Raw genomic sequence first — 13,604 nt, 5'->3', positions numbered from 1 at the left:
TGGCTTGGCCTCAGGTGGCCTGGGCGCAGCTTCTCATACTAGTGGAGCAAGTGCCTCTTCCCCTGACCCACTGCCAGGCCCTCTTGTCTGTCTGTCTGTCTCTGTCTCATCCTGCGGCCGTCAACCAGTGGCCTTGGATCTCCTGGAAGACACCCACATCTTCCCTGCAGTCAGTTCCCTTCCTCATCTTCCCACAAAAAAAGTCTGAAAACTTTCCCAAGGCAGAGGGGAATGAAATTGGTAATTACATCACGACCAACTCAAAGTAGAATTAAATTGTTATGAGGGAAGTCAAATAATAGTTATTACTCAACTGTAAAATAATTGTCATTCATAGAGTAACAAAGACACTATTTAGAAAAAGAGGATGACTTAAAAATCCCTGAAGCTATTTTAAATGCATATTTTATAGAGGAATACAAGTTACATGTCAGAATAAATTCTTTATCCTGTAACAGTTTTCCTCTAGATGGAATCAGCTAGTGATTTTTACTGTATCTTTATTGGCTTCGTTTATTAATAACTCAGAAAGTGTTTTTACCTGTATTTGTCCTGCACTGCACAGCACTGTACCTCCCATTAGCAGTGTATATTGTGACCCTGTTAATACAGCTCTAGGTGTGTAGTACATCTGATCCTGCTCTGCCCCCAGTTTTTTTTTTCAAAATGATAAATACAGTTTGAAAATTATTATGATAATGAGATGTGAACAATAGTCATGACTAAAGTACTTTAATTTAAAATGAGCAGCTTAAGAGAGTTCCCTGGTGGCCTGGAGGTTAAGGACTTGGTGTTGTCACTGCTGTGGCTTGGATCACTGCTGTGGTGCCAGTTCAATCCCAAGCCTGGAAACTTCTACATGCCACGGCAAAAAAAAAAAAAAAAAAAAAAAAAAACAATTGGAGTTCCTATCATGGCTCAGTGGAACCTGGCATAGTCTCAGCAAGGATGCAGGTTCGATCCCTGGCTACACACAGTGGTTTAAGGATCCAGCATCACAGCTAGAGCTGTGGTATAGGTTGCAGACGAGGCTCAGATCTGGTGTTGCCGTGGCCGTGGTGTAGGCCGGCAGCTGCAGCTCCAATTCGACTCCTAGCCTGGGAACTTCCATGTGCCAACAATGTGGCCCTAAAAAGACAAAAAAAAAACAGTTTAGTACTCTAACCTACGCTTGCAATGTTATTATTTCCTCCTGGATATTATAAAATGGTGTGTCTTGGTGTTTTGTTGTGTGGAAATATTAATGCAAGGGGGCCAGAATCAGGACAGGGCTCTTTTCCAGCAAGTCTCTGATGAGGGCTGAGCTGTGGGGTCACAGCAAGTCTCAACACACAGCATGTCACAGAAAGGACATGAACTTTACAAACCACAGCGGAATGAACGCGCAGACAGTACCTATGCAGGTCTGCAAGTGATCCAGCTCCACACCCGCCTACGATGCAGAAGTCGAGCTTTATTTGGGGATCGAAGCCCACCTTTGGGGACTGTCCCAAAACACCACAGTTGTTCATTCAAAGACTAATTATCAGACTCCTTCCACGAGGCATGGGCTCTGCACCAGCAAAAATGAGGGCCACGCAGCCCCTGCCTGGGGATGTCCACAGCCTGGGGCAGAGACAGTAGAATATGCAGAGTGCCATCTGTCTGCTCTGTAGTCAGGTGCTGGCAGGTGGGGCTCCCAGTGGGGTCTGGAGGCCAGTGTGCCTGCCCCCCCCCACTTTGGCCATACTAAGGAGCAGGTCAGCCAGTAAGGCACAACTGGACCCATAAAAAGGAATCATGAATTGGTTCTGTTGAACCACAGACTGATCAGTCAGTATTGGCCATGGGTGGAAATGGCCACGATGGCTAAACATTCTGGGGGGATGAAATTGGGGGAGTGAAAAGGAGCTTTCGTTCTAAAGAGGGGACCTTGGGAAGCCATCCTGGGGCATGCTTGGGTGTGTGAGTTCCTGGCACCACGTTCCCTGGCCCCAGAGCATTTCAGAACCATGTTTTCACACACCTGCCCTGCCTCTGTGTCTTTGTCCTGCTCTTTCCTTCTTTCCCAGTTGGAGCCGGGAAACAAGAATAGCTGCAGCAAAGATATGTCAGCGTTGCCAAGTGTTTCTTGCCACCACTTCCTATGGGGCTGCTGTGTGAAGGTGAAACAAAACGTGAACTAAAGTGGAAATTAAAATCCCAGATTTTCTTTTCACTTGTCAACTGATAGCAAAGGACATTTTCATTATAAGTTGAACAGAAAACATGTATATCTGGCTAATAACATGAAGATTAAAGACCTTAGGCGTAATAACGCCAAATCCTTAAATAAATGGACATCTAAGCTCCACTAAAAATGAAGAGAAAACTCTGGCAGAAGTTCTTAGAGAGTTTTAAGCTTGAAGTCGTGAAGTCTTAGCTTAACTACTTTCACAGTTTTAACCAAAAGTAACCTCAGTTTGCAGTTGAGAAGACGAATGATCTCTTCATATCTCATAGGAGAATATTGAACGATGATGATATAATTAAGACATGGAGACAGAAACAGACTCACAGACATAAGAGAACAGACTTGCAGTTCCCAAGAGGGTGGTGCTGAGGGAAAGACAGAAGGAGAGTTTGGGGTTAGTAGATACAAACTATTACATTTAGAGTGGATAAACTACCATGTCCTACTATACAGCACAGGAAACTATATCCAGTCTCCTGGGATAGACTATTATGGAAAAGAATATTTAAAAGAATGTGTATAGTAATAACCTGTTACTATAATTAGTAAGAATGTATATAGTAAAAAATGGATATATTTATGTGCCTGATTTATTCACTTTGCTGTCACCTGAAACTAATACAACAGTGTAAATTGACTGTACTCCAATAAAATTAAATTCTTAAAAAAGAATATATATATATATGTATTAATAAATTCTAAACCAGGAAATATGGTAAAATGAGATATTTCAAAAAAAGAAATTGAGAAAATGTTAAATTTTCTATATTCACTATTCAAGTAAGATGGGGATACATGCTGAAGCATTTTTAGATTGTACAGGTGAATTGTGGGTTTACCCTCCAGGCCACATCCGTGTTTGTAGCATTTTAACTAAAGGAAAACAAAAAGCCACATGGAACATTTAGGATGTAAAGTAGCCTCATAATCCGTCATCTCATTCCTGTGAACCTTCTCTTTCTTCCTTGACCCTTGGTTTTAAGAACACCCTCTGTCATTAAGATCCCTGTTTGTTTACTGCACCGAATTGTAATTCCTAGTGTCACTTTTCTCTTTCCTCCAGAGCTTCTTTGAAGGGCAGTCTGCACCATGGGACTCTGCTAAGAAAGATGAGAACAGAATGAAGAACAGATACGGGAATATTATTGCGTGTAAGTGTTGACAGCGTAATTGCGCTGTGATATAACTTTCTTTTCACATCGGCTAAGATTGACCACCAGCCTCACGCAGCAAGAATATGCAGTGCAATTACTGCCTTCATCCTGCTGGAAAAGCTGGTCTGATGCTCGTGTTAAGGAAAGGAAAGGAAAATAACCCCCCCGACGCAAGTCCACACGTCTTGCTGTGGGGCTAGTTTTACTTTCAGAGTAAGGGCTGGGTAACATGGGTGATGTGAAAATGCTGAGAAAGGAAATGCATTTTGGAAGGCATAAACATAACAAATCTGCCTCCCAGCTGCTGCAAGAGAAGGAGCAGCAATAAGGATGCAAAGCCCACCTTGCAGCCCGGAGCTCTAGGTTCTCAGCAGACATGAGCTCGTTAATCCTGAGGACACCTGGGGCCAGGGGTCCGTAATAGGCTCATTTTAAAGACAGGAAGCTGAAACTCAGAAGTTAAATGATGGTGCCCATATCACAACACTCATTAGCAAAAGAGCCAGATGGCAGCTCAAAGATTCCCAGTTCCCGTGAAACTGAGCCCTACCAATCCATAATGCCTCGGACGGGTTTTAAATCGAGCCCAGCCTCATTAATGTTCCGTAAGGACACCGGGACACGCCTCGGAGCTGAAGCCATCCATCCCCTGCATCACATTGCTCAAAGCCATACACACCTGCCTCAGGGTACCGACGAGGTACTGGTGGAATAAATACTAATTCTAAAGATACGTAAATTAAAACAGTAACAATGTGGAATAGACTTGAGAGCTCACCTAGCCCATTGTGCCTTGTGACTTTTAAGAGAACATACTTGCATGGTGGGGGGTAGTCCAGAGGGGCATATATTAGCTTTCTTGATTGTGAAAGTGCCGATAGAGTTTATTGGCCCACGTTAACGTTTTTTAGCAGGACAGTTGAAATTCTATTGCAGCGCCACTGACCGTAGAATTTTCTGAGACTGTGGAAATATTCCGTGTCTGCAGACCCAGTACAGTAGCCCTCGCCACACCAGCGCTTGAAATGTTTTAGACTGAGTTTTATATTGTATTTTATTTTAATTATTTTTAATTTGGATTGTACATGGGACTAGGGGCTCCTAGAATGGACACTACAGACCTACGGTGCACTTTATTTAAAAAAAAAGAGAAGGGGAAGGGTGTCGGGGTTTACATATAAACCCAACCACCCAAACTGGGCCTGAACATGCACTGATGGCAGGGCTGGAGTTTCCAGCTCTCACTGTCCTTCGCCCCCACCTCAGGCTCTTTTCCTTGGTGGTTCTGCATCAGCTTGCACTGACCTTGCACCTTTCTTGGGACAGCATCAAAAAGCGATGCCTCTGCCCAGGCAGTTCTGTCCTGTCTCCTGATCTTACCTCTCCGCTCCCTGGCCATTCCCTGTGCACACATTATCTTTTCTCTGGTAATGTGTTGGCAAAATAAAAATTGTAAATATTTCAGGTACACAGCATAGTAAGATTTATATATATATATATATAACTACTGTAGTCAAGCTAATGAACAAAGTTTTCATTTTTCACCTGTTACCGAAGCACTGGACATCTATACGCTTAGCAAATTTCCAGGTTCCATGCAGTGTTACGAGCCACAGTCATCATGCTGTTCATTCCATCTCTGTTTTTGTGGGTTTGATTCCACGTAGAAATGAGATCATGCAGTGTTTTTCTTTCTGTGTCTGATTTATTTCACTCGGCATAATATCCTACAAGCTCATCCATGTCGATGCAAATGGTTGTCTTTTCTTCTAGTTTTCAGTTACTTTCCAAAATCCCTCCATAACTCTCTGTGGCTATTTATATAATTGTCTATAAGGCTCTAAGCTGGCGTATTCTAGGCTATCAACCTCTAAGACTGCCTACCAATGCTCTTCAAGTAGGGTGTGCAGATCCTTGTGTGCTACTGTCAATTCACCCAGCTAAATGGCATGAGTTTGAGACCACATCTGGTTGTGGAAATGCCACTACAGTTGGCTTATGTCCCAGAACTGCCCTGGTGCCTGCCTTGGCCTGGCCTGGTGTTAGACCCCAAGGCTGGGTGCTGTTTCACTAGGGGGCCTCCAGCGGGGTCTAGAACAGGCCACGGCAGCACTGAACACCCCTCTGAGAATTACCATTCGGACCTGCTTTGTTTAGGACTGTCTGTACGTCTTTAGTTATGGCAGCGAAACTGAATCTTTGAGATGGTTAGCAGTATGGAAGGATTTGAGGAATAAAAAGCCCCAAAGCCCTTTATCTAAACTCGTGTTAATGTGCACACTCATAGTGGCTGTTTCTTTAAAGGCCTGGAGAAAAGTATTACATCCCCCACCCCCACCCAAGAATGATGCAGTTGTAGAAAAATCCATTTCCCTGGCTGGAAGACAGGCCTCTGGGCGTCTAGGCTTTGGGGACAACAGTGCTAACGAGGATGAGGAATGGGGGGGTTCGATCAACGTGTCCCAGAGATCCTTGTTAGTGCTTCTCCGAGAGCATTAGAACTGCTTTAATGATCACATGCATTGCTTTGCAACAGTGTTTGCATATAAAATGGTTTAAATGGTGCTTAAAAGCTGTTTATTGGCTGTTGCTCTTAAGTAAGTTGAACTTTTCCCTTATTTACACTATAAATTTGCTGAGCTAGCGCTTTCCAAATATAAACGAATTCCCCATCCACCATTCTCACACACTCGTACACACACTCACACACACGCAGCACAGCGCTCCTGATGCTCTGAGCAGTCCTTAATTGTAATTAACAGTGAATTTAGGACACACCGTATCTCCAGCTGACAGCAGCCACTTGCAGCCAGGGGTCTTCTTTTCAGGGGTTGGCAGTTGACCATCAGGAGCCAGAATCTGCAGGCCCTTCCCAGACGTCCTCCCACTTTCTGTGGTCCATTCAGCAAAGAGGCTCAGTTTGCCATGTGCCAGGCTTGGTGCCAAGCTGCCAGAATTCACTAAGTGGGTATTTACTGAGCACCCGTCACACGCCAGGCGCTGTCTTAGGTGTCAGAGACAGAGCAGGGAGCCAAGCATCTTTACCACGGAAGGAAGAGGCCAGGATGGAGAAGGCAGTGAGCCAGGGGACAGCAGTGAGCCAGGTGATGGCAGCGCGCCAGAAAGGACGCAGTCGCTACCCTCAGGAAGTTGGCATCTCCTTTGAGGGAGGAGAGACTTAGACGATTATACAAATAAATGAAATAAAAGTCAAGGGCCACAAGGGGAGGAGCGGGGTCTATAGGTGTGAAACGAAGACAGCTGACTCAGGGCTAGACAGGGGGTGCAGGAACCCTGGGGTTTGAGGGGCGGAGGGAAGGCCGAGGCTGGAGCTGAAGGGGTGGGAGCCAGAGGGGGACAGAGAGAGAGGGGTGGGGGCTGCTGAACTGCAGGGCCTTCTGGGGCAGATTCAGTGTCTTCGTCTTCACTGTAAGAACAAGGAGGACTCTGTTGACGATTGGGGGCTAATCAATTTTCCTTTGGAAAGAGTGATTTAACTGCGGTAAAGCCTGAATCAGAAGGGGCCCCTCACCTCTCTTGGCCCAGATGAGAAGTGATGGAGACATGGACGACGAAGAAGAGAATTCAGTGGATTCAGAGGCAACCCCTGTGCTCCCGACTTTCAGGAGGATGGACACTGTGTGGATGGGAGGATAGATGGGCGGACTGACAGGTGGATGGAAGGACAGGCCATCCGTGAGGCGGCCAACCTGGAAGGGAACCAGAGGGGTGGGAGCGTGCTGGGCAGTGGCAGGAAGATCTTAGGCGTTTAATCTAGGGACGTGTTGAGCTCCCTCTGTCAAACAGGCAGTGATGTGGCCCGCTCTGGAGTGGTGGTGGTTTTGAGCTTGTCTGTGGAGGGAGCATGGAGGGTGTCAAGGTCCTAGGACTCAGCCTAGAGTGGCCTTAAAAATGACACATGCTGAGGAGGTCCCATGGTGGTACAGTGTGTTACGAATCCAACTGCAGCAGCTCAGGTCACTGTGGAGGTGTGGGTTCAATCCCAGCCTGACACAGTGGGTTAAGAATCTGGCATTGCCGCAGCTGTGACTCACATTCATTCCCTAGCCCTGGAACTTCTCTGTGCCTCAGGTGTAGCCGTTCCATTTTTTTTTTTTTTTTTTTTTTTTTTTAATGAGAAATGCTGGAGTTCTGTTGTGGTGCAATGGAAACGAACCAGACTAGTATCCATGAGGGTGCGGGTTCGATCCCTGGCCTCACTCAGTGGGTTAAGGATCTGGCACTGCCATGAGCTGTGATGTAGGTCACAGACACACTTGGAGCTGATGTTGCTGTGACTGTAGCTCTGATTCAACCCCTAGCCTGGAAGTTCCACGTGCCTCGGGTGCGGCCCTAAAAAGAAAAACGAGAGAGAAATGCTGAAACAGAAGTGCTTAGCATGCACAAGGGAGCATGTATCATGGAGAGGAGGGTGTGAACTCCGCGTCTCTTGCCAGCAGGTCTAGTACAATGAAGACTGGGTGGTGACAAGGTGAGGGTCACCCATGAAATGACCAAGAGCTACTTCAAATGGAGCCCGAGAGGGGAGGGAGTAAGGGCGGCCAGGCCATCGAGGACCCACAGCTCTCCAGGAAGGGGAAGGGGTCCTTCTGAGGTCTGGTTTTCATCTGGACTCAGGTCACCCAGGCTTAGTGAGGTGACTAAGAGGAGTGAAACCTCTGACCGCATCGGTCCCACCCAATTCTTATCACCAACAACCCAGCGGAGGGCTTCACATTCCCACGATTTTTGTCTTAAAGCAATGTCCTTCTTTCTGCTAACTAAGCAGCTCCAGCAGTCACCATGTCATTTTCAAGGGACATTCTCCTGGTATGATGCAGATTAGGTATAAAGGCAGGTGAAGGGAGGAGAGAGGGAGACGGGGGTGAGCCTAATGGGTGAGGATGGACAAGCAGGGAGACCTTTTGGCTTAAAAAATCCGGTGGACAAGAGGAAAACAAATACATTCACACAGCATGCTCAAGAAAGAGAAGGGTAAAATCCAGAAAAATCAGGCAAAATAAAATGAGGGCCAGGGGATCGGCCAGGAATCTGGAAATAAAGAGGGTCTACATAAAAAAGAGTCAGAAATGAGGCAAAACCAAGACCTTAGCAGCACAAAGCCAATAGCAGGAATGAAGCTTGGGACAGAGCCAGCCGCACTCAGCTCAAAGCTCCTTATTGCTGCTTTTGCAGAACCTCACACCTGGGTCTGAGCTGGGCAGCAGCGGGGACAGGCTGGGGGTGGGGAGGGGGGATGCCAAGCCCTTCCTATCGGTTTCCTTGGCCCTTCTGCATCTTGTACCTCGAAACACGTGCAGCACCAGCCCTTGGCAAGACGGAACCCCAGGAAGAGCAAAGCCATTATTCCCAACAGTCAATTTTCATAAAATTAATTTCAAGTCTCCTGTCAGAGGGCAAATGTTATTGAGATCATTGTGATTCCAGTTTGCCTTAAATAGGTCATCAATATTTAGCAGAAAGGAAGAATTGGTTAGAAATGAAAGATTATCAGTGACAGACTCCATTTCTGCTGCTGTGGTAATTAATTAATATCTGATCACTTACAAGTTACAATTGCAAGGCTATTACCCATATCCATTGTGTTTAATATGAAAATGTTAAAATACTTGAAGCTACATAGAGGAATTTAAAACATAACGTTATTTGATAAAAAAGGGCATAAATAACATTTTTACGGACTGAAAGTAGAACATAGGAACCTACTTTAAATCTCTAATTACCCCGCCTCTAATATGTAAATGCAGGCATTCACACATACACGTACATGCACGCACACACACACGCACACGCACATATGCGCCATGAATACACATACATACACGCCATGAATACACACACGTACATATATACACACACCATAAATGCACACACGTAATATATACACACATAAATACATGCATACCTACAAATATACACACATATATGTACACACCTACATATATACACATGCTATAAATGTGTATAGGCCTAGGTGCATGTATACACACTAAATACACATACATACATACACGCATATACATAATATATACACACACCATACATACACATACATACGTATGTGCACATACATACATATACACACCCTATAGGTACACACATAAATATACACATGCAGAAATGGTCTGGCAGATTATAATATTTGTCAGCAGTAGGCAATGGTTTGTTATGACTAGGTCTTTTTTTTTTTTTGTCTTTTTAGGGCTGCACTTGCAGCATATGGAGGTTCGCAGGCTAGGGATCCAATCAGAGCTACGGCTGCCAGCCTACACCACAGCCACAGCAAGGCAGGATATGAACCGTGTCTGCAACCTACACCATAGCTGACTGCAACGCCAGATCCTTAACCCACTGAGCGAGGCCAGGGATCAAATCCGCATCCTCATGGATGCTAGTCAGGTTCACTAACTACTGAGCCACAACGGGAACTCCTAACCAGGTCTTTATATGCCTGTTTCTTAACCAAAAATGTGATTTTTGCCCTATTCATATAGGAAGGGCTTTTTGGAAAGAAATTAGAGGAATAGCAACAAATCTTTGGTGCAGATCGAGTTTCTCAAAATGGCAGCGTTTATTACCTTTCTGGATGGGGTAACATTGAGTTGTAATTACAAGGTACACATTAGCTGGGGTTTGATCCTATTCCAGTCATCCGTGGCTAAATAGGTTTCTTTTTTCCAATTATAAAAACAATTCATACACATTAAAGAAAATGTGTGCAGTAAAGAAGAGATGGGGAAAATTGCCCAGGACCTCAGCAAGCAAATTCAAACCCTGCTAATGTTTTATATCCATTTCTTTCAAGTCCCTTTTTTCTCTGCCTTGAAGTTCTTGGCTTTATTTTGTAAAATAAAAATAGATGTATTTTGTTCTTTCTGATTCCTAAGACGGTATAAACTATAGAGACAATTGAAATAGGACATAAAACCATAAATAGGAAAATAAATATCCCTCCAAATTTTCCCACTCAGCAGAAGCCCCATCCTTTCCAGTTTGTATCTATTATTTCATATAAATAGACCCATAGGAGGCTCATTGCTTTGTAACCTGCTCTCCTTCGCTCTACACAATGTCACAGAGACCTTCGCAAGTAAAGAAATTAAAAGCATAGTAACCATTTTTAATGATTGTTTCAGATTCCATTGTTTCCTAAGATCATTGTCCATCCATCCTCTGCTGATACCATTGAATGGTTTAAACCAGGTAGAGAGAAAATAAATTGTGTTTTAGAAAAGTAGTTCTCAGACGGGGTTCCTCAGAGAGGGAGGAGTCTGGAAGCAATAATGAAATCGTTCAGGAGAGAAATTATCAGGTATCAGGCCTTGAAGTCAGGGCAATAATGACCCAAGTGACAGCTCACTTTTACTGAGTTCTGTGTCCTAGACACTGAGGCAGGACTTGTATTGACTCAATCCTCACAAACACTCTGCAAGGCAGAGTGTATTTCCCTTTTGCAGGGGAAGAAACGGAAGCATGAAGGTTAAATAACTTGTCCAAGTTCACACCACTGGCAAATGCCTGAACTGGGATGCAAACCCAGGGCTTTTTACTCCAAAGCCTGTGGTGGTAACCGCTGCGCAACACTGTGTAAGAGGAGGGATGGAAAAGAAAAGCTTTGAGTAGATGCCAAGGGATTAAAAGGCGGGAGTTGTGGAGAAGTATTCAGCCTGTGTCCAGACTTTTTCTTGTGCCCTTTCTAAAACTCACTAAACTTGTCTTCCCCAAAAGTGGTTTTATGGAGTTTCCAGTTCTCCTTGCTCTGCTGGGCCCCAGACATGCCCACGGGGCTCATCCCACGCCTGGAGTTGTTGAATCCCAGCAAAGGTGTTGCTGTCATTCAGAGAAGAGAGTGGTTTCTTTTCAATGGACTGTCCTATGTCCCAGGCACCAGATGTGCATTATCTCACTTGGGGTGTCCCCAGCATGCCTGTGAAGCTACCATGATCACCCCCTTTTACAGACAGGGTTCAGATGACCCAGATTTTGTCTAATCTCACAGTTCTTGGGACAAGAGGAGCCAGCATCTAAATCAGGGTCTCTGGGGCATCAAAGCACTGTTATTTTTCACGTATCACATCATGGCTTTGGATTAATCAAGAAGTACACCCATCCTAGGAGAGAATCAGGTCTTGTCAGCCTTACCTGGATGTGTTTCCCAAAAACACCAAGTCCTCATAGTCTTTTAAAAAAACTTAATGTATATTCTTTTTCATATTCTTTCTCATGATGGTTTATCAGGGGATATCGAATAGAGTTCCCTATGCTCTACAGTAGGACCTTGCCATTTATCCATCCTATGTGTAGTAGTTTGCATCTACTAACCCCAAACTCCCAGTCCTTCCCTCCACCACCTCTCCCTTTGGCAACCACAAGTCTATTCTCTGTGTCTGTGAGTCTCTCTGTTTTGTAGACAGGTTCATTTGTGCCGTATTTTAGATTCCACATGTAAATGATATCATATGGTATTTATCTTTCTCATTATGACTGACTTCACTTAGTATGAGAATCTCTAGGTCTATCCAGGTTGCTGCAAGTGGCATTATTTCATTCTTTTTTATGGCCAAATAGTAGTCCAGGTTGTAGTTTTATATATATATATATATATATATATATATATATATATATATATATATATATATACCATGTCTTCTATATCAATTCAATCATTGATGGCCAGTCCTTGTAGTCTTGGCTGCTTGGCGTTTATGGTCAGTAGCTGACCTACTATTAACCACAAATCCCAGTGAATTTCCCCACCTTCCTAACTGGGCAGTCAAGTCCTCCAAACTTGTTTCTCTTTTCCACCCAGTTGGTAGACCCTGGTCTCTCCTAGCTGGTCAGTCCCCAAAGTCAACTGGGAGGACCAGGGCTTAGCCAGTGGCAGCTGCCATTTCTATGGATCCTCTGCCTGAGTGACCCAGTAATTGCTTCATGCCAGAAATGTCCTCTGGGCACCTTCTCATAGTCATGTGATGCTATTTAGCCCCAAGAGAAGGAACTGTGTTTTCCTAAAAAGATGGTCATTACATATTAGTCTTACTTGGCATCAGATCCAAGGAGAATGAGATTTCAGGAAGAGATGGCAGTGAGCCTCCGTGTGCTGCCTCATTTGCCCCCTAACAGATCATATTTATTGTCTCTATAGTCACCTGAGATAAGAGCTTAATTTAAAAGAGGATGCCTGAGAATCCAGTTTCTGTCACCACGTCACTCTCAGATATTCAAGCCATTTAGTCTGGACACTGGTATCTGGAGGGACAAATTCTCCTATCTCTTCGGCTTTGACTTTCACCGACTCAGTGTAGAGGAGGTGATACTTTCCTACTTATTCTGTTGCTGCTTAGGAAGGATGGTTTTCACATCTGCCGGCTGAAGGCAGATGCTTAACTGGCTGTGTGCTCCCGTTACATCCAAGAAGGTCAGCCATGCAACGACCAGCCTCCTGTCCATGGTCCTCCTTCCTCCCCGAGGTGGAGCCACTCCCACTGCTCAGATAGCTAGCTGCCTGCCCCAGCATACCCGGACTCATCTGTTCACACACCTATGTTATCACTGAAAGAAGTGATGCCCCAGACACCTCAGGTCTATAATTCTACTCAGTACATGTTACAGTGTAAGGCACTTGTCTTCAAGGAGCAGGCCGCAGAGTCACTGCTTTCACTGCATCACAGAAGGAATCAGCCCTTCTCAGGAGACCCCAGGGGCTCTAAGACTGCAGGTCCATGAGGTGAGTTGCCCCTCCCACCTCGAAGTGCTCTTTGTAGGGTATCAAGGGCGCATGTGCAGCCTGAGAACAGGTCCTGCAAGGAAGGGTGGAAGAAGTGGTCTCTCAGGGCTTTTTTAATCTTATTAAGATACACACAACATAAAACTCACCATCATAACCAGTTTTAAGTGTCCAGGTTAGTGGCATTAAGTTTATTCACGTCATTGTACCACCATCACCACCATCCGTCTCCAGAACTTGTTCATCTTCCCAAACTGAAGCTCTGCACCCGTGAGACAAGAACTCACGCTTCCCACCATCCCAGCCCTTGGCAACCACCATCCCTCTTTCTGTCTCTGTGGATTCGACCACTCTGGAGACTTCATATAAGTGGAGCCATGCAGGTATTTGCCCTTTTGTGTCTTCTTTCCCTGAGCATAATGTCCTCAAGATGGACTCTTATTTTTAGATAGTGAAATATAGGTACAGGAAAAGGTATAACACATCCACG

The 13,604-nt window shown here is 44.8% G+C and overlaps 1 protein-coding gene across 20 annotated transcripts in view; it reads left to right on the top strand.

Moving 5' to 3' along the window:
• Positions 1 to 13,604, top strand: part of PTPRM (protein tyrosine phosphatase receptor type M) — a 749,885-nt gene that overhangs the window by 641,784 nt on the left and 94,497 nt on the right. For all 20 annotated transcript variants that reach the window (XM_084964179.1, XM_084964175.1, XM_084964177.1 and 17 more), the window contains one exon: positions 3,276 to 3,363. In XM_084964179.1, coding sequence (XP_084820305.1) covers positions 3,276 to 3,363 — 88 coding nt within the window. The remainder of the gene's footprint in view (positions 1 to 3,275; positions 3,364 to 13,604) is intronic.

Source organism: Sus scrofa, chromosome 6 (assembly GCF_054392235.1).
Source record: "Sus scrofa isolate SSC_HxYL_T2T_F1_AM1 chromosome 6, Sscrofa_HxYL_maternal_Yorkshire_Landrace_v2.0, whole genome shotgun sequence".
Lineage (NCBI taxonomy): Eukaryota > Metazoa > Chordata > Mammalia > Artiodactyla > Suidae > Sus > Sus scrofa.
The sequence above is the reverse complement of the archived record's forward strand: the minus strand, read 5'-3'. Positions and strand labels throughout refer to the sequence as shown.